This window comes from Mytilus edulis, chromosome 3, assembly GCF_963676685.1.
Source record: "Mytilus edulis chromosome 3, xbMytEdul2.2, whole genome shotgun sequence".
NCBI lineage: Eukaryota > Metazoa > Mollusca > Bivalvia > Mytilida > Mytilidae > Mytilus > Mytilus edulis.
In genome coordinates, this window is record NC_092346.1 from 40,632,739 (window position 1) to 40,655,236 (window position 22,498).

The window sequence follows — 22,498 nt, forward strand, 5'->3', positions numbered from 1 at the left end:
TTACATCAAACATCTCAAAATGGATTAAGTGTTCCCGTCCTTACCAGTCAGAGAATTAATAAAAAAGCTCTTTAAATTTGCCAACTTATATTGTTTTATATCTCAGTGATGCAGTTAACTTTCTTGGATAAAATAAAATTGAAATACAACCTACATGTTTACGTCAACTTACCAAATTATGGATAGAAATACTTACAGGAAAGCTTTAATGGCCAAAATAATGCACACCTATAACTTCAAATGGTATTAGTTGTATTTATGTAAAAAAAAAAATATTTATTTGTTTGTTTGTAGCAAATACAGAGTCTACAGCATTCAAATGACAAACATATTAAGGTAAGAATTGATAATGTGATCCTTTACCAAGCTGTACTTTAAATGAATCTTTTTGCCAAAATGTATACGTGAATATCCTCATCCAAATATAAACTACCATAACTAAGTTAAACAATGTTTCATATTCTGTTTAAAATATCCAGTTATAGAGATATACTATATAGATTAATGGTACCAATAATTTTAGTGAAGCCTTTATGCATTAATCGATCGTTGTGAAATATTTTTGTCACATTTGTGAAGATATTTTTTTTTAAATCTGAGTCAAAATCCTTTGCGTTTTTCACCGATTGTATCATCAACGCAGTGATTTGTCACCGAATTCTTACTTGCCATGTGCAATAATTGTGTGTCAGTAGAAGATCTGCAACTTCCTATCCTATCGGATCACTTTGTGTGTAGTTTCTTTTTATTTGACCCTACTCGCAGTTTAAAAATTAAGTTATCATCAAAAGTCCCTGCAATAAAACATTTAAATGCAAAATGATAAAATTTCAAAGACAAATATTGACCCACAAAAAGACATGAAAGACATTTTCAAGTTATTCATAATTAAGGTTTAGGATTCTTTTCATATTCATGTGTGTAAAACGTATATCTGTCACATTTTCATTTATTGTTTTTATTTGTATCAGTAGGTGGTTATTGTTTATGTGGTTAATTACCATTCCCCATACGACTAGCCTATCAAATGAAAACTGCAACAGCGACAGATATAATGAGGACGAGGGATCCGACAATAAAGAGTGTGATGGTGCTAGAAAAACGGAACAACTGTCACTGAAATACACCGAGATGGAAGGGTAACTATGATTTTTTTGTTATTCCTATTATTAGCAACCTTACTACATCTCAATATTAATAGAAACATATGTCCATGTTGCTCAGTCTTTAGTTTTTATGTTGTGTATTGTGTACTACTATTTATCTGATTGTATTTTTTTTTTAATAGCCACGGCGTTGTCAGTTCATTTCCGACTTCTGAATTTGAATGTTCCTTTGGTATCTTTCGCCTCTCTTTTAAAGGGAATTAGATATGAGATATAGAAATAAATTATATACAATTTATTGTTTTGCTCAATTATATATGAAAGTGAAAAAGTGGAATAATAATTTGCTTGAAGCAGCCAATTTGGTTAAGTTTTGTCAAAATAAGCAAATGAAAAACGTTAATTAATTGTTCACTTGCAAGTGAATAATTCGCCCTCGTTAAGTATGTACGCATGTGAACTGCAATTCAACCCTAAGCTATAAGTTACACATGAATTAATCGTGTTCAGTTACTCAAAAGAAAATACTTTCAATAGTTGAACTGAAACATGGATAAACCATTTGGTTGACTGATTCGATCTACACATACTAATTTTTATACAGGAAAAAACAATATCAACATAATTTGTAAACCCATATATGAAATCAAACAGAACTAAAAAAAGTAGGAGCTCGATATATATGTGTATGTTTATGTCGGGTCATACGACCGTTTTTATAGTGATTAAGATTAATAACACAATGTTGATTGTTGTAACCCTATTGTTGACATTTTAACATAATATGTCTGTTTGCTTTGTTGACATATCGTTGTCAATATAAGCGAATTGTATGTGACTGACATACAAGTGAGAGGTTAAGCTAGCTATACAACCAAGTTAAATTAACCATTTTCTACATAAAAAAATGCCTGTACCAAGTCAGGAATATGAAAGTTGTTGTCCATTTGTTTGATGTGTTTGAACTTTTGATTTTGCCATTTGAATACGAACTTTCAATTTCGAATTTTCCTCGGAGTTCGGTATTTTTGTAATTCAACTTTTTGGCATTCTTTGGAGGTGACTGTGATGGTGAAATAAATGGTGTCTTGACTAAAATACACACGAAATACTTATTCATATTATCAAGTCCATGCGTCGTAAATGATCTATTTCAGACTTTTTAAATATACGTTTTAGTGTATTATATGTGTCAATATGATAGTTTGGTCTCAAATCGGTGGATATGATTTTGCTAACTGATGTCCCTTTCGGTTGAAAATATAGCAACAATCCTGTTTTTGTGAAATTTAATAACAAGGTTTATCTGATGATGATGCTGTTATTTGATAGCGTTTTCTTCATAACTAAACCACAGCTTATTGAAATTTTAAATCAAGCTTGACGTAAGCATGTTCAGATTCCTTGTTTATCTGTTCCTGTTTACTAAACTTATATGTTCTCACACGGTTATGATCATTTATAACATGTTTGTCTCATTTTTGTATCAAGGATGTTTTCTGCTCTTATCTTTGTATTTTTTCTCGCCAACTCGTACTTTTCGTTTCATAGTTTCATTACATAGGGTTTGAATATCTAATGAAATCCTTGTTATTTTTTCACTGTTTTTTAAATAAAGAAAATGGTGCCACTGTTAACTGAATGAACAGTCTAGAGAGAACTATTTCCTGTGACATTTTCAAAAGATTATATCTGAAAAACAAAAACACGGACATGTCCTTTTTCCTCTTGCTGAAGTTCCGTTATTGATAATCTACCAGTGGATAACCTTTAAAAAGCTTGACATTTAAAAAACAAATTAGAGAACAGTCTTAACTTAAAACATATCAAGGTTTTTTGTAAAATGTAAACAACTGTCCCGTGGGCAGGCTTTATTATATGATGCACATTTATATTTATCCCTAATGAACTTCTCTATGGTCGGGTTGTTGTCTCTTTGAAACATTCCCATTTCCATTCTCAATTTTATTCCTATTGTCAGAACATTTACAGCAGGAATATCACTAATGAGCAATAGCTCTCAGTTCAACTAGTGTGAATTTGTGTTGCAAAATGACACTTGGTTATTGCAACTTGATACAAAAGGAGCATTTAAACTCAAAACAAAATGACAATGAATGTCTCGACAAAAAAACTAAACCAAATCGACAGACAAACAACAGTGTACTAGTACTCTACAAATCAAGACAACAGTAGTATACCGCTGTTCGAAATCTATTAATCGATTGTGAAGAAAAAAATCCGAGTAACAAACTAAAACTGAGGGAAACACATCAAATATAAGAGGTGACTTACTATTTGCAAAAGAATGAATTATTCTAAATAATAAGGATGTTTTTATCCCAGGCATAAAATCCTAGCCGTATGAGGCACAACGTTTCTCAATGCTCTTCAACTTTGTACTTGTTTTAGCTTTCGATTTTTTTTCATCTGAGCGTCACCGGTTAGTCTTGTGTGGACGAAACGCGCGTCTGGTGTATTAAATTTTAAACCTGGTACCTTTTGTTCGTGTGTTTCTCTGTCATATTTGTTCTCCCATTTATTTGTATTGTAGTCCTAGTGTGTAATTTTGTCATTTTAATGTTATAATTAACATTGCCATAAAAGCGGGAGTTTTTTCATGCCACAGAACAAGGTTCAACCCTCCATTTGTTTCTTAAAATGTCCTGAAACAAGTCAGGAAAATGGCCATTGTTACATTATAGTTCGTTATTGTGTGTGTTACACTTTAATATTGTGTCGTAGTTCTCTTATATTTGATGTGTTTCCCGCAGTTTTAGTTTGTAACCGAGATCTGGTTTTTTTTCACAATCAATTTATGAATTTCGAACAGCGGTATGCTACTGTTGCCTTTATTCTATGTTGCTTTAAGTGCAAACAGGATGATTGGAACATATCCGTCTTCATCTTTGTTGCCCTTTTATGAAAATGATAAATTGAACAAGGTCATGTTTTCTCTGACTGTTAATTACATCTTTACAATAAATCCTTTGAATGTTGGATCTGTTCTAATTGGTTTTTAAGTCTTAGACAAATACTATCTGCTTTATTAATGCTTAATTGCTTTGAACTAGCTGTTAGTAACTGGGAATACTCTCAGACATGTTCTGTTTGTCATTTTGTTGTTAGGAATGTATAAATACCCTGCCACGTCGTGTCGGTGTTTTGCATGTTTTATATGTTAATATGTTAAATATTTTATGTAATTTTATCTATCAAAAATTGTACTGTAACAACATCACTATCCCTTTTTAAGGTTTGGGAGCTCACAAACATTTTAACATCGCCTCATTCTGCATACGCCTGTCCCATGTAAGAAAGTATACTACAATGGATGTCTGTCATATTTGTTTTTCGTTAATTATTTTGTTTGAAATAAAAACTTCAGTTTCCTTAATTGAATTATTTCATGTTTTTCATGTCTGCCCTTTTATGGCAGAATTTCTGTGGGATACTTTGTCACTATTAAAGCCGAACGGTTGGTTTTATTGGTAAATTCCACTCATTTGAACGTTGGTAAATAGGTGTCTCATTGGAACGTTGGTGGATAGCTGTCTCATTTGCAAGCATACCCCATCTTCTTAAATTTATATTGCAATACTATACTGTCATTCGATTTCGACCATTACTAAATTAAATGCTCTCATAACTGGCTGGATTATTTGCTATCATATTTTGTTGAACATATTATACTGTCATAAATTTTCCAATTTATTCGATATTCAAGAGCTTTCAGCTCCTACTCAGACTTTGTAAAACGTCATCAGTGTCTGAGTAGAAAGTTGATGAACCAGGGGTATGTCAAAGAACGTCTCGTCCTTTTTCTAAAAAAAATTTCATCGGAAGGTACCAAGACCTTGTTGATGAATATTCCGTATCAACTTCACAAATAATACATGATGGTCTTGATGTATAGATTCTGCATACTAATGTTGTTTATCATCTTAACAACGTGTTATATTGTTCTTTCATTTGTCATTGTTCTATTATTAATATTATTTTTACTGTTGGATTGTTTTATGTGATATCCATTTAACGTGGCTCGGTACTTTTACATCCCGTCAATGTGTTTGTATTATCTTTCATTTTTTGCTGGTGTGTTTTTTATATGCGACTTTTTGTGTTTCTTTGGTTCTTATAACGTGACTCTGTATTTTAAAAGATCCCGTCAATATGATATTGTTCTATTATATGTCATTATGATATATTTCTGTTATGAATTAGAAAATACGTTGAACCACAAACGTCAAAATTATTCAATCGCGTAGTTGAATAAACTATTTGTGGATTCTTATAAATTCTATATAACTTTTGGTCTATTTTCAATCTCGGTCTATTTCTGATATAAATTCTTACACACTTTGATTTTTTAACCCTGTATGCTAACATTGATCATGTGAAATTTTTAAATTGTTTGTATATACATTGAACGACAAATTTATGTGACGTATAAAATTTTCTGACTTCAGACACACGAATCAATGAATGTGTTTTCAGATAGCTATTTTTTTTTGTGTTCTGTTAAATTGTTCCTTTTAAAATTGTTACACGATGATGACTGCTGTACTCATATTTTAACTATTTTATTTATTATGTCTGGTTAGTTTACGCATCATTGTAAATATAACGGAATTTGATGAGACTGTTATCAAAGTGTGAGGTTTAGTGCTTTAAAACCAGGTTTAATCCGCCATTTTCTACATTTGAAAATGCCTGTACCAAGTCAGGAATATGACAGTTTTTGTCCATTCGTTTTTGATGTGTTTTGTCATTTGATTTTGCCACGTACTTATGGACTTTTCGATTGGATTTCCCTCTGAGTTTAGTATTTTTGTGATTTTACTTTTTGATTGACTATATTTTGAGAATTACACCTAGAATGCGATCTGATACTCCTTGATAGAAAGTTTCTATATTTTTAAATAGAAGTTCTGTGACTTTAACTTATTGATTTATTATCTTTTAAAGTAAACTAAGCATAGCCTATTTGTTAACAGCAACAACCAAAAGCTTGAAGTTATCATATTGATATATTTGTGTTTCTGTTGTAAATCTTTGTGCTATTCCTCTACCTTTTGCTTTTTACACAGCGGAATGAGGAGGATCGTTTACTGCAATCTTGTTAATTTTGTCTTATATTTGTAACAGGGCAAATGAATGGATGTCGCTTCCAGCAAATGAAAAACAATTATATGATTTGTTTCGCAGTGGTAAACGTCATCCTGCAATGGAGATGGCTGATGCGGCAATGAAAATGAAAAGATCACCAAATCAAGTGTTCATATTGCTTGTTGGTTTGAGTGGCTCTGGAAAAAGCTCAACATAAATTACCTGTTCGAAACGAATGTTGCAAGAACAAGTGATAACAAGTCAGAAACACGCTCGACAACTGAATATATGTTACAGATGAAATCCAATGAATGGAGAATTCCAGACCTTACACTTTCACTAATAGATACTCCGGGTTTTGGTGATACTGGTGGCTTTGAGCAGGATGCCAGGAATATAATGTCTATAAGATATTTTCTAAAGTCACATCCAAATTTGACACAAAATAATTATCCAAATTTGGTGTTGATAATACAGAGTATTAATGACAATCGTATGGAAGGAGAAAGCTCAAGTTTTGCTAAAATGTTAAAAGGATTAAGCCAAATTGACACAATTGATCATTACAATCCAAATGTTGTAATTGTTCTTACGCATGCTACATCTATTGCTCGGAATCCAAAAATTTGGGAAGAAAAAGTAAAAAAGAAAAAAGAAGCAGTTAGAGCAATTTTTATCTTGGAATTAAACCAGAGATCGTGGTTCAAGAAAATTTGCCAGAGGAGAACGATTTAGAACGCGATGGCGACTGGTATCTTTTACCTAATCGTGACAAGCAGCCGAAGATCCTCTATCAAGCATGTAAAAGAATTTTGAATCGAGCTGGCGACAAATTAGGACATGAAGCCGTTGCAGTAGGCTTTAGACATGATATTAACAAAACTGTTCGTAAGGGGTTTAGTATTTTATCATCTGAGGTTACATCGAAAGATGCAGATAAAATGCATACAATTTTAATCCAATCGATAGTACTAATACCTTCTTCTTCTGAGGTAGGTACCATGCTAGAGAATTACAAGAAAAAGAAAAATATGACCGATCTTGATAATGATATCTTGATTCTTCAAGTAAAATTCCGGGATCTTCATGAATGTATGTCGTAACCGGTGCATACATAGGAGGCTCCTTAACTGGTCGGATCAAAATTGATGATGAACAGTCTTTCGAAGATGCTCAAATAGAGTTGGAAACAAAATTCTCATTTCTAAAGAGAGATGAAGAAACATATTATTCCAATACAGACAAAGACAGTAGTTTTCGCAAAGGTTCATCTGCTGTCATTCAATTTCATTAGAGTGGAACGGTGGTAACACGAAAACGTACAAGACAGCTTTAGACAAAATAGAACAAAGTGATTGGAAAGCATGGATTGAATCATTAGAATATTCTCCTGTTCCTCTCTGGAATTCTCTTGATTTGTATCCCATATATCACATTGCATCAGAAATAAGCGAACAAAAAGGTTTAATAATGCAAAAGGCTATGGGTATAGCTTTACTTGACGAATTCAATTATCAGATTCCAAAAGCAGAGGAAGATAATAGGGAAAATACGGGTAAATCAGATAAAGCTGGTTACTGTTTTCATGAAGATTCTGTTATAGTGCTCCATGGTGGGAAAGAGAAACGGATAAAAGACCTTACAGTAGGTGATAGGGTTCTCGCATTAGACGAAAAAGGTCATCTTGTGCAAGGTGAAATGATTGCATGGCTGCATCTTCTAAGAACTGGTATATTCAAATTTCTTAAAATAACTCATGACTTTGGAGAAATCAAACTAACACCGGATCATGTTATATTTGTTGGAGAAAACAGATCACCACAACATGCCTCCACTGTCAGACCAGGAGATAAACTTAGTTTTTTAATGACTGCGCAAGACCGTAAGACAGTATATATGACAACTGTAATATCAATCCAGACAGTGAATGGAACAGGAGTATATGCTCCCTTGACCTACAATGGACGCCTATTAGTTGACAATGTTGATGTTAGTTGTTACAGTACCCTGGACCATCTACAAATCATGGGACAAGATGTAATGTCACCACATGCACTTGCACATTTGGCCTTCCTCCCGTTAAGAATGGCTTTTACATTTGGTTTGAATATTAATAATAATGAATATGATGACGAAACTGGGATTCATGGGTACGCAAGATGGTTAATGAAGTTGTACTGGACTTAACATATCAAGTAAAGATAGTGTATACATATACACAAGACGTTTGGGTTAGATGATATTCACGTAAAATTTACTAGTTAATTGTGGATTTAATTTGTTAACTTACATACATATACAACGCTATGTACCGTCCTTGCTTTTTATAACATATTGTTTTCAGAACATTGAATATTATGTATGATGGTCTTGCTAATCAGGTCCTGATAGAAAGTTTGCATAAGCAGTGCAGCTTAGTCTGCGTCTGTTGTTACATCCATATTACATGGACGCCTGTAACGCCACAACAGCAACATGCATGAAAATAAGCAGTGTTGCAGTGCGATGTTTTTAGCATTGAATTATACAGGTTAAAAAGAGCTCAAATTTGTATACTGTATAGTGGTCACTTCAATTATAATTTAAATGTTTCACGCCGTAAAATTAATGCATAGGTACAAAGCACAACATTGAACAAAACCTGTTATATTACCTTTACAAGTCGAAAAAGAAAATCGAACAGTGAAGCCAGTAAACAACTGTTGTTTTTTTTTCAAATCTGAGCATCCAAATTGAAGGATTATGATATTTATTTTACATTAAACACATTCGTTAAACTAGACATTTATCCCCAGACACTATATTAGTTGACATAGTCCCCGCTAACTCCAAGTGTATCTGAGTGGTAGCAAACTAGTAGTAGCTCACAATGCACTGTAGTCCATTGATTCGATTGGTCAGTTTTTCAAGGAAATTCATGCCTTCTCTCTGGGAAATTACCACGTAATTATATTTTGACGTAAAGAAATCTCGAGCTTCCGACCTGTTAACCAGTGTAAATAATAGAATCTATACCTAAAGGATTGATTTTGAGTTTAACCGTATAAATGATATTACCAATACCCCAAGGGTTGATTTTGGGTTACAGATTATGGTCATCTTGGCTTCTGATATCCTGCTTGGTTGTATGGTAGACAATGATACTCCGCCAATTCCAATTAGAACGATAAATCGGAAGCCCTTTGAAAGGAGTGTGTAATTATTTCTACGTCTTACAAAAGCCTTATGTCAACTTTTTTACAAAAAAAATACCATGACACGGTAACTCATGGTTACTAAATGGCGGGATCATCACGGTATAGATACGGAACAATACCAAAAAGTAAATACAAAACATGGAATTAACAGTAAACTTTTAAAATATACAAAGACAAATAATAAGAAAACTATAACATTTCATTACGATGATTAAAGACTTCAGTACATAGAATCTATACTTCATTTGGTCTCTTGTGGAGAGTTGTCTCATTGGCAATCATACCACTTCTTCTTTTTTATATTCAAGACCTTCATGTATTATTTGAGAAGTTTATACATGTATATCTCATATGCAGGTGAAGATGGTATATTGCTCCTTACACTAGGAGCACGATTTCAGTCTGAAACGGTCATTTTGGTCTGATCGTATCTTAATTGACTGGATTTACCGCTAGAGGAAAACGTCAAGATTTGTCAGTTCGTTAAGTCTCCATTCGGATCGATAGTCTCATTAGGTAAATTAGTCCCGTTAAGGCATGTCAAGATATTTAAGACTGTATCTTCTAGCGAGCTGTTTAGATCCGTTAAGACCGTGTCAGACCAAAACAGACCATGGATACAAACTGACGTCAAGATGTTGTCAGACCGTGTCCAGTCGTGTTCAGATTTTAATAATTTGGACACAAAACGAGTGAAACTTTCCCATTATTTATCAGGGGTTGCTCCCCTTTCAAGAATAAAATAAAACTGTGAAAGAAGACGATTTTTTTAACTGAAAGTCTACCACGTCCCCTTAATCATGTTATTTAAATAAAACAAATATTCAATTTGAATTCTAACTTCTTCCTATTTAATTATTTAACACTGTTTTATAATTATATAAATAAAAAAAGTAGCTCAATTGAAGTCATACTGCTGCACAAATCGCCGCGAATTGACTAAAAAAAATCAACAGATTGCCGAAATAATATTTGATTATTGAATATAAGCACCTGAACCTTTATATTTAATGGTTTACAAGTGATTGCAATACGTTTTATATGCAATTACAGACTGCCGTACGTGGTGAAGAATTTGTCACTCATTTTTACACCCTTATTTAATAATAACGGATGTCGGCCGTGAACACTTGAAAACGTGATCTTAATATGTTGAATTAAATTTAAGATGTAACTATTTTTAAATATTGTAAATGAATGCATTATCATTTATCTTTTTATGTTACCTATATAAATTGCATTTGAGTAAATTTGAGGCAGGGAAAAAAATATATAGATATAACTCTGTCTTTTATCGTTTTCCGTTTATTGTCATGACATTGTCCGTTAACTTTATTTTTGCCAGACTCATGCGTTTGACTTTCCATCTTTATTTTTTAATGTGTCTATAATTCGAGGGCCTTTTGTAAAAAAAACTACATACCAGAAGCCTTCGTTAAAAAATAAAGTTTGAATATTATAGCAGAAAAAGGCTTATAAATTCATTCAAATTAATATTTGAAATAGGATAAATAATCAAGAAAATGTTTATAAATACGTCAGACACTGTACTTAAAGTACATTTAAAGACCAGGTTACATATATATTACATGCATACAGCATAATAAAGCTGGTTTAATTTGAATGACTATCCATTAGGGACATTTTTCGACGATAATTAATCAAATCTGACAAGTTTAATTAAAAACGGAAAATAATTCTTCGCCCGTTAACGATTTAACGTTACCGTACCCTCTTTATTTTTGTTGCATTCATGTCGCATGTGTGTCGGCAGTGTCAGCGCTTCTAATAGCTAACTTATTTTACACAAAATCGTTGACATGGTAGAAGGAAACTATAGTACAATATAAGCTGAGCTGGAAATTGCAATTGGTGAGTAGAAATGAATATTTTAATACATGTCTATCAGAATAATCATTGATCATGGATCATCACCCAAGAGTTTGAAGGAAAAATGTTCACATTTGTTAAATTTGTGCATACAGGTATGAATCGACGTTCCAATACTCCACACTCTTGGATAGTAGCCTGTTCAAAGGCAAAGTAAGAATTTGGGCTTGTTAAAAAATTGTTCCTGTGATTGGACCCCCCCCCCCCCCTTTTTCATTTTTTTTGGAAGATCAATGCATGATTTAAAAAGTTACATATAAACAAGTATGGTTTAAACCCCCTTTTAAAAATGGCTGGATCCACCCCTGTTTATTGCCTAACATGCATTGAAAATGTGGGGTATTCACAATGGTATGGTTGTGCGGGATGGCCTATAGGCTATACAACAGTTACAAGACCTAAACCCCTGATCGAGTAATCCTACATATTGTATGTTAATGTATTGATAACTGTCACGTCCTAAATTTGCATGAAATATTTGTCACTTTTTTTTATTAACCAATAACCAACCAATCTTCACATGTTACGATGTAGTCCGAGACAAGCTTGTCTGGCAAAACAGCCGTTTGGACATCAGAGTAATCTCGGACTAGTTACGTTTGGACGTCAGAGTAATCTCGGACTAGTTACGACGATGATATACCTATTTATATAGCCACTGGTGGGTGATGTACAATAATTATAATTTGTCACATATGTGTTATGAATACCTTCAACATGTTCAAGGCTTGGGTTTGTATATATGCAATAACCTCAAAATTGCCCGGGGCAAAAAAAAGAGTATATTGATATTGTGCCCTGACATGCCTGATTCCAAATGATGAGACAGCATTGCGTCCTTAACAACAATTTTTAACACTTTTCATCTTTTGTGATAAGAAATTTAAGATTTTACCGGGTATGATTCATTATTTTGTTATAAATGATTTGTTATGCTCTTAATTTTGTAGAACTTAAATATATGTTATAACAAGAAAAAGAAATTATGTTGAAATTTTTATTTTTATCTTTTGTATATTATTCACTGTCATGACTGTCATGACTAAATAAAAATTAGATCCCACGCATGCGCGGCATAGTTAAATAAGTGCCCGACACGTTATCATCAGTATGTTGATGGATTATAAAGAAGAAGAAGAAGAATCTTATAAATACTATTTGCTTTGTCACCATGTCACGTTGGTAGTAATATTCAACAAATTCTATTTTAAAATAAAAAAGTATTATAAATTGATCACAACAAGTATAGTGCTATAGCCTCTATTAGACAGTAACCCTTCAATGAAGTATACACCTAAGAAAACATTGATGTAGAAAGAGAGAACATTTTGTTTTAGAAATAGAACCTCAAAAAAGGGTTTTATTCTTCTTCTCATTTATCAATTAAATTGTATAAGTCATAAATTCATTTCTTTACATCATTAAACTTTGTTGTCAAGCAACTTATGATTGCTAGTTTTTCTTGTAGATAAATACAAGTTTATATATAATAAATACTTTATTCTTAATGTATATTTTTTTTGTAGATAAGATATCACATTGGTTTGAGCATGATTCCCAGCCAGATTATGAAGCGGCATATATCATGTATATCAATGTATATATAGGAAATATATAGTGTCACTAAGTTACTCTCATATGGTACCTCATTTGTACCTGTAGCTATAAATTGTGAAATGGTGGATTCATTCATAATTTTGTGTTACTTATTGGTTTGGAAATAACGTTGATAGAGCTAACAGCATTATGTCATGATGTACAGTTGATGGGATGATCTGATTGGACAAAAAGAGAATTGTGAATTGAACAAATAGCAAACTTACAATTCATAGAAAAAATTTAGGAAATACAATGTACATCATTACTTGGTGACAGAGCATACCTTTGATATATATATATATATATATTTGAAATAAGTAATATTAACAATTTGAAATAAAGAGAATTTAAAGTTTTCTAGGAATATTAGTAGTGCATCATATCTTAATTCCATGATTATCTTGGATAGTTATATCATTAAGAATAGAAAATTGGAATAATGGAAATTTCTAGTTTCAGTGAATATATATCAATCATTGTCAATACTAAAAGTGCAGCATCATGATCATACATCATCTGATTCACCTTGGATAATTATTCATTTGAAATAAGAATTTGGATATAATAAGAGTTTCTATGCTGCCATTGCTATTGTTGGCTACATGTACCACCAGGGAGTGTTAAACCTCCTTTACTTTCCATGAGGGTCTGTCACGGTCCATCACTATTGGTTAGTGTCATATATATGCATGATGATGGAAGTTTTTACCAACCTAGACAAGCTTTACAGCCCTGGCATGGTTGTTGGTTAGAGTCGAATGACAGCTTGCTGTATAGTTATAATAGTCTGAATGTATCTACATGTATTTTAATAATCTTCTAAATTACTGTTCATTCTGAAACTGGCATTTTATAATAGTAGTCAAACATATTAAACAATACATGTACTTCAAAGTATCATTTTATGTTGTCTCGCCTTACACAAAAGTCATGAAAGTTGGTTGTATACAAGAAATTTGTATTACAGTCTTGGGGTGATGATGTAAGCTATTTTATAGAGCTTTACATTTTAAAAGCTAAAAGAGCTGGATGTTTCTTGTCTTGTATTCAGATGCTAGTAGCTAATTAATATGTTATGATGTTTCAGTTTGCCATTATATGTACATTGCACCTGACCCCATTTTCATGGTTCAATGACTGCATGTAAAATATACTGTTACTTAATCAATGAAATGCTCTCTTATACTGTATATTTTATATATGTAATTGGATACATTTTATTGTATATGAGTATCTTGAAAGATCTACTTGTCTATCAGGTTGGGTTGACCTGACCTTGACCTTCATGGATAATTTAAGTGATTAATAAAATTGAGAATGGAAATGGGGAATGTGTCAAAGAGACAACAACCCGACCAAATAAAAAACAACAGCAGAGGGTCACCAACAGGTCTTCAATGTAGCGAGAAATTCCCGCACCCGGAGGCGTCCTTCAGCTGGCCCCTAAACAAATATATACTACCCGTAGTCCAGTGATAATGAACGCCATACTAATTTCCAAATTGTACACAAGAAACTAAAATTAAAATAATACAAGACCAACAAAGGCCGGAGGCTCCTGACTTGGGACAGGCGCAAAAATGCGGCGGGGTTAAACATGTTTGTGAGATCTCAACCCTTATTTCAGTTTGATACAATGTTAACATGGTTAGGTTTGTTTCTCAGTTTATACTTCCTAATAAAATTGACACTGGAAATGGGGAATGTGCCAAAAAAGACAACAACCCAACTTCAGAGCAGACAATAGCCGAAGGTCATCAATGTTTCTCATAAGCTATAAGCTACATTGTACATGTATAGGATCACTACTTTTGGCATAATTATGGAATAAATGTAAGTTGTACATGTTTGACATTTTTGAATGGCTTATTTCATCTGACAATGACACCATTTTCATGGTTTTTATGTTTAGTCTTTTTCTCTGTTTCTATGGTTACTATAAACGTTTAACCATAAATTTGGGGTATGGAAGAACTGTGAAATTCAAAAATTCATGAAATTCATGAAATTATCTGTCATATATCTGTCTGGCATGGTTATTTTGACTGGACTTCATTTTAATGGATTATTGATAATGTAAAGTTTATGTGATACTTATAGACTACCGGTAGTAAAATCTTCTTATTACAGAATTTCAATAAAAAGATCATGAATAAGGCCACATTTAAAAGAATGTCTGTTTCCCATCCCAGGGGGCTTATTTTTTACCTGGGTGTGGGGAGGGGAAACAAACAATTTTTATTTTGGCCTAAGGAGATATGGTGAGACGACTATCAACCATTTAAATCATGTAGACCAAGTGATTTACTTGTTAGTCACTATATAATAGGTCACTGCACACCCTTCAACAATGACCAAAAACTAAAACTTTATAATGAGCACCCTATAAAAGGTTCAGCCTGTAATGAGGCATCTGACACAGTTAATGTAAAATATTCAGACGAGAAACCCAACAGTGATGACAATTTGATTTATTATACCATACCCTCCCCCCTCCCTTGAAGTTAAATGTCTAATCCCTTGGTGTACTGATATGAATAGTATTTTACTGGAAATGTTTCGGAAAATAGATATTGATGCTAACGTAAATATTTTATCCAATAAAAAGACAGGAAATAAGTCGGTGAACCAAAAAGTTCAAATCTAATTGAAAATTAAAGTGCCCATGAACTCACTGATCATACACGAGTGATTCTATTCATAAAAAGTGTCCGTGTAACAATTAAGAAGAGTCTGTGTATCATCGAAAAAGAGTCCCCCTTAATGTACTGTTTTTCTATAGCTCTGCAGGGGGGGGTCAAAGTCGTTCAAAGGTCACTGTACGGCCTTTAACAATGAGCAAAATCCATACAGCATTCTAGTACGGCATACGTTTTACCTCAGCGAACTCTCTGTCTTGGTGATGTATCAATCATTTGCTTCAGGTCGATCCATTTCGCATCTCGTCATGAATATGCGTGATATATTTGCCACTGGACATTAAGGGAGCAATCAATTTATCAGTTTCATTTAGTGATGCATGCTAATTATATATAGTTCTCAAATGATAATTGTCTAAAACTGTTTCCATTTTTGTGTATTTTATTTTTTAGCGTAAATGTTAGAATTTCTTTCCGAATCTTTCTCTTTGCATTTATTTGTTTGTAAACATTTAATAAAGTAGTCCATGTCAGGGGTTAGATTGTATACAGCCAATCTAGGACAAGGGCAGTAGAACAGAAAACAGTCTCCATTGTATACATACATATGCATTTATGTTGAAGCGTAAAACAACGACATGTAGTTGAGCTCGTTTTGGTGAATCAATTACTGTCAAATCTTTATATATATATATATATATCTGGTAAAGTTGTCATAAAAGCAAAAACGGACGAAAAAGTTGGCAACAATTTATAATAAGACTAAACTTATTTTGGCCGTTTCGTTTCTTCTAAAGTGTTAAATTCAACCATGCGACTGGCTTACTTGGAGATTCAGGTGACCTTTTTCGTTTTTTAGAAATTTCAATCAAAGTTCGTATATCCCTTCAACGATTTATTCAATTTTTTTTAACGTATAGATAGCGCGAAACTCTCACTACACCATGCATAGACTATTTTTTTTTCTCGACCAAATGCGGCTGCTTATTTATACAACCGAACAACCAAACGTCCGCACCCAATTTTAGCAAAGCTATACTGTCGAACGGGAGATGTGAATATTTCTATACCCAATCCATCATTTGGTTTTGAAAACAATTTTAAAGGTATACATTAATACGACATCAACCCAACGACACATATCAATCAAAACATTAAGAGTCAACACACAGATTTTTGTTATAGAAAGAAACCTATACAGAATAAAAAGCCTAAACCGCAACAAGACTAAATAATACGGGAGCAGTGATTTTTTTTAGACAAAAATGCAAGTGTTCCGTAGAAATATTTCACGTACCATTTTTTTTTTATTTCGATCGTTGAAAATTATAGCAGGTGTGATATAAATCAGTAGATTTAGGACAAAACTATAATATGAAAATTAAGCCTGCTTTGTACTAGACCGACACACTGAGATGGATTTTTAACGTGTAAGTTCACAAGCTAACAGTTCGAAAGAAAGAAAAAAACTCTTTGTTAGACCCGTTTGGGATTCGGACTAAAGTCCTCTCGCTGTCGAGGTGAACTTATTCTCACGAGACCAACCAGGAGAGAGGTCGCATAGTCATACCAAAAACTCGGAGCATAATAAACAATACAGTTTAACAGAATTATCACCGTTACTAATGCGATTTTAAAGTCATGATCTTATCTAAATTAGATACCATTATGTGATGTTGGTATCTACACGTATGAATAGAGATGGCCGACATCAGAGTAGATTGAGAGGACCATCGCTCTCTGCAAATTGAAAACTCTTCCTCAATGATGTTAGTGGTCCCATTGTAGCGAGCTGTTGCAAGGCTAAATTTCTATCCTTATTAAATCTTCTCTCATTATTCAGTGGTATTTCAAGTTTACTTTTAATCTTATTGTCAAACGACTATTTGAAGTGCTTCCTATTATATTTAAAACTTGTGTTCTCGTTATGAACACGAATGAAATATTTGCCACTGGAGGTGACTGAGGCAAACAACAATGAATCACCATCACTAAAATATAAGTATTTGTTCTCACAAAATACTTTGTAATTAATTAGAAGAATGATGACAATTTCTCATCTATTCACGTTTTGATCGAGCCGCTTCAACCTCAAATCTTGCTGCAATTGTTTTACATTTAGGCTACTAGTATTAAATACTATTGTATTCATTGAAGTTTACATGCGTAGTTTTTTTTATTCAAAAGAATAAATTAATATTTATAAATAAATTGGACTGAACAAACAACACCAATTATTTCGCATTTGCATGTAACGCAGTTTAGAAAAATAAAAGATTTGATTTTTTTTTTAGATTAGCACACATGCAACGCATCCCCACTTAGGAGTCCTCCAAAAAGGTAAAATTTACCTGTAACGGAACATGTATGTCTGGTGTATGTATATCACTCGTTCCATCTACAATATACGGAAATGACACGACCGGGTATTGTAAAGCTTTGAGGGACTTTTAATGTCAAATTCATATCCCTGGGCGAAGAAATTACCAAGTTTGGAAAACACCGTGTGTACACTGACTTATAAAAGTGTTTATGTCTTTCATGCTGTCTAGTCTGAGAATAAAAGTTTGAGCAGTTTTTGAAGGTAAAAAATAAAGGTTTAATAATATTGCAAAAGTCTGTGAATAATTGAAAATAGGACGTTCCGGAAAACACAAGTCGCTATATTAAATGCTTGTAAATCTCTGTTACATGTGGTGCGCTTCTATTTAAATACCTTTCTGTTAATTAAGAAAGTGTAAAAACAGTTATTGAAATCCGGCTGAAAAAAGGGAAAACGAATAGTGACTATCTAACTTATTTTTCAAATATCGAATACACAAATAAATCTCTAACCATCCACGCTTACAATTTGTTTTTACTGACAGGTGTCTGCTGGCATTCGATTGGATATCAGTTTTATGTAGGCGTAACAATTCATCCCATTTATCCAATCAGCTGTCTTGTGTGCGATCTCATACGGTTCACACTAGGGTTCACAAAGTCGAGTTTTTTATAATGATAGCGATAAAAATTATTCGTGCAGAATATACATACACTATAAAACAAAAATATCCTGTCCAAAAATGACTTACGAGACACCATATTAACCAAATAACTATTTAAAAACTAAGACCGTACGAGTATACGTATACGGTCCGGACCGTACGCGTACGGTCCAAATACTCAAAATTGATCGGATTATCTTATTTTTGTTTATGAATTGTGTTGTTAGTACTGGTCCGGGAACACAATTATCCCCCTTCAATTTTCGTTGTCAATTTTCGTTCACAAATATAGTTCCCTTTAATTTCAGTATATTTTTTCTTAAATTTTTTTTTGCCTTTCCTTTGAATTTTCCCCCATTTTTTTTGCTATAATGTGAATGTAAGGTCATCTAAGAGAATTTCTGTAAAATTTCTTTTTGATATTTTGAGCAGAAATGAGTGATTTTGTTAGGTAAACATAGGTGGGATTTCCCCTTTTCGGAAGCTCTCTGGCTTAACCCATACTGGGGTCCTTGTGTTTAGAATTAGAATTTAAAATATTTATAAGACAGATCAGTATCTAAAAAAGAATACTTTAATGAACGAATGAACTTTATTACCTTAAAACTACATTTCATAGTAACAGAGAAAATATATATTTACAATTATTAATACCATGATCGTGCACATTCATTTGGTTGAAAAAAAAAACCTTGATTTAACTTGCATGTAGCTTGCAGGACCGATTTACCTGTAACATTTGTAGAAATTTAGATTATTTTTATGTAAGATGACCGATAGTGCTGTCTCAATTCAGAGTTTGAACTTTAAAAAACATGATTAAGTGTGTATTAATATAGTACATAATAGTATAGAATGTGAAAGCGATTCCTTTGATATAAAATTTGCAGCAATATTCCAGTATAAAATGTCTGTCTATCTGTAGCTACATCCAACACTTAACATGTCATGATATAATGATATTCGTCACAGATATCTCTTGAGCCGCAGAAATGACAACGTCTGTCTTGAAAGGGGTTAGTTAGTTATAACTTTATGAAGTTAATCTCTTTTCATGCTTTTGGAGAGTTGTCTCATTGGCAATCAATACCACATCTCGATCTTTTTTTTATTTTTTTTATATATATAAAGTTAGACTTCAATGCCCCCCCCCCCCCCCCCCCCATTTTTCTTGAAACTCCTCGTAGATTTATAATAGATAGCTTACATATAACATATGTTTTGATAACTAATAATAAAGATCTTATTTTAGTTTAAAAACTTTACGAATGCCCAGCAAAGATTAAGCGTGTTGCATTCGAAGTGATCAGACTACCGCTAGGCCATTTCAACTCAAAATATATAAAATATCGTTGCATCGGTAAAACTTTGAATCATTTTTGACAAAACTATTAGAATTTAAGACTGCTCTGCTTTTACAATAACTGTTTACTTGTTATCATTTCAATGAATATCGAGTAATATTTGTCGATGGACGGTTGTTGAGTTAATGCACGGTATTGTGATTTTTTTCACAATTGAATTTATAGAACCTTTTGTTAAGATTCATTGTCATATGTATCAAATCAAAATAGCTTTCTATTACCAGTTCCTTGGCGTTGCAACACCACTGCATGGTCATCCAATCAAAAAAGGAAAGTTATAATATTTATTTTATTAATAATATAATCTTTTATTCGTAAGCAATACAACTTACAGAAAATAATTATTACAAATATTCAATTACATCAGTGAAACATATTTACATTTAAACAATTAGTCAAATAATCATATAAGTAGGTATACCATTATAACAGTACAGCAGAATAGGATCAAACGGATTTTTAGCATTAATGAATGAATTTAATTTCGTACCTTCTCAGTCAGAAATAAAAACTTCCCTTTAATTGGTTAGTTCCTTTACATTATGAACAGATACTGGTGAGAACCCAACCCCTTTAAAAGGGGGTCCCAACCGAGCATAAAAAAAAGGGGCGAGTTCCAACTGTATATATATGCCCCCTTTCAAATGCATTAATCGTCTAAAAAGTTTAAGATTCGACGGTTTTCTCCAACAATATGGTTTGATAAATTTCTTTCGAAGTTCATTATACTTTTCACATACTAAAATAAAATGATATTCATCTTCAATTACTTGTTTATCACACCATATTACAAAATCTCGGATATCTCTCAATATTATAAAATCGACAAGTTTCTATATTCAAACAGTGAACAGACTGATTTATGCGGTATTTACAAATAAATGGTTTTATAAATATAATTTACAGCATGATCTAAATAAAATTGTTGGGGTCAAATACATCTATGCAACATACATTTAGGCGAGTCTTCAAAAAAATAGTTCATTTCACTATTAAGGCAGCAACCATTTGATTTTCGGGGGGGGGGGGGGGCTATGGATTTTTTTCCAAACATTTTTTTGGCGACAAATTTTTTTTCTTTCAATATTAGCATTACATATAGTGTCAGTTGAGGGTAAAACAAACATTATTTTTCTCAGGGTCAAAAAACAAATTATTTTTTTTCCAAAACTCGAAACAAACTTTTTTTTCCAAAAAAAACCATAGCCCCCCCCCCCCTTTCCACCCCCAGAAAATCAAATGGTTGCCGCCTAAAGCTACCGTTTAATCTATCTTGGAATTCAATTAAAAACAAGTTCACATTTTTTTTTAACCCTAATGTAACCGTATGTTAAAGCGTTTTCGTCCGTATCAATAAATTGTTTATCAAAATTGAAGTGCATGAGTATTATTAACGTCTAAGATGAGTGTGAGATTTCTCTGTTGATGGGAATAAACAAAATTTAGCTGAATTTGTATTATTCAAATTAATGAAAAGGCAAGCTAGTGTGTGTTTAAAATGATATTGTTGGAATGGATTTATAACATTAAAAATGTGTGTAACCGATTTTAGGTTGACTTGGACTGCGAATTTGAAAATAATTTATTTGTGAAATCACATTCTTTAAGATGACATATTTTGTAAGTACGTTAACCTTTTATTCTAATTATAGTATCTTTGAAATGCATTTTATAGCTGACTATGCGGTATGTGCTTTGCTCATTGTTGACGGCCGTACGGTGACATATAGTTGTTAATGTCTGTGTAATTTTGGTCTCTTGTGGACAGTTGTCTCATTCGCAATCATACCATATCTTCTCTTGTATATTTATATAGCTGTTACTTACAACTGTCATGTGTACATGTTCCAGGCTCGTGCCGCTGAAAGGGGTCCCTTTTCAAGTTTGAAAATAGGTGAATAGGTCGGGAAAACTATCAGAAATATATATGATAAAAAAAAACAGTAAAGTTCCCACTACTTTTTTGGTAAACTTTCTTGCTATTCCCGAATGTGTTTTTGTGATTTATGCAATTTTATTCATGGACTAGCTAGCATAAAGAATTACATGTACTTTAAATGTATAAAATAAATTTTTTCTACAATGATATATAATTAGGAATGGAAATTAAAAGCCTAATTCAAAAACATAAAAAGGATTTTTTTATTTGTATCTTTAAATATCCTCGAAAATAACTGCGTTTGAAAGCTTCTTTTAATATAATTTACACGTATATCGAAATGTGTTCATACCAATTGTCCCGCTTAATACCGAACTCGCGTAACCTTAAAAATTAAGACATTACACAATCAAAACATTACAATTTTGTTTATTACAGATATTTTATCATATCCACGATTGAATGCACAATATCCCCACCAAGAGAACCGTCTACTGTAAGAGGTGGTACGACAGCCTAGATGTCGTGTGCAAAAATAATAATCACTTGGTACGGTTTCAGCTTGCGTATTGTAATTTTAAATAGTATAGATCGATTCGTGTTTTAAAATCAAACAAACGCTACTGCTTGCACTGTTGATCAAAAAATTACTTTTATATATATATATAAAAAAAACAATGTATTTGTTACGTTATTGGTATTAAATTGTATATTTTGAAGATCATATT

At 32.6% G+C, this 22,498-nt stretch overlaps 2 protein-coding genes and 1 long non-coding RNA gene across 4 annotated transcripts; all 3 read left to right on the forward strand.

Moving 5' to 3' along the window:
* Positions 1-293: 293 nt before the first annotated feature.
* Positions 294-6,884, forward strand: LOC139516507 (uncharacterized). 2 transcript variants are annotated; one of them, XM_071306660.1, is made up of 3 exons: positions 294-336; positions 975-1,139; positions 6,255-6,884. In XM_071306660.1, exons 1-3 carry the CDS (start codon positions 320-322, stop codon positions 6,430-6,432), a joined length of 360 nt encoding a protein of 119 aa, XP_071162761.1. In that variant the 5' UTR covers positions 294-319; the 3' UTR covers positions 6,433-6,884. The 2 variants fall into 2 exon arrangements, with proteins under 2 accessions (XP_071162761.1, XP_071162760.1); XM_071306659.1 differs by having other exon boundaries at positions 299-336; positions 972-1,139.
* Positions 6,885-7,309: 425 nt separating this feature from the next.
* On the forward strand, positions 7,310-8,499 carry LOC139516508 (tiggy-winkle hedgehog protein-like). The gene has a single exon (XM_071306662.1). The coding sequence runs from the start codon at positions 7,686-7,688 to the stop codon at positions 8,400-8,402; it is 717 nt and encodes a 238-aa protein (XP_071162763.1). The 5' UTR covers positions 7,310-7,685; the 3' UTR covers positions 8,403-8,499.
* Positions 8,500-10,711: 2,212 nt separating this feature from the next.
* On the forward strand, positions 10,712-13,795 carry LOC139516509 (uncharacterized). Its single transcript, XR_011662978.1, has 2 exons — positions 10,712-11,284; positions 12,829-13,795. It is a non-coding gene; the product is annotated as an uncharacterized lncRNA (long non-coding RNA).
* The last annotated feature ends 8,703 nt before the right edge of the window (positions 13,796-22,498 follow it).

What these genes read in the sequence shown, in the direction of transcription:
- LOC139516507 (XM_071306659.1), top strand. An exon ending in AAATACACCGAGATGGAAGG is followed by an intron (nt 1,140 to 6,254) that starts GTAACTATGATT and finishes TATTTGTAACAG; the next exon opens with GGCAAATGAATGGATGTCGC.
- LOC139516508 (XM_071306662.1), top strand. Translation starts at nt 7,686, where the DNA reads ATGCAAAAGGCTATGGGTATAGCTTTACTTGACGAATTCAATTATCAG.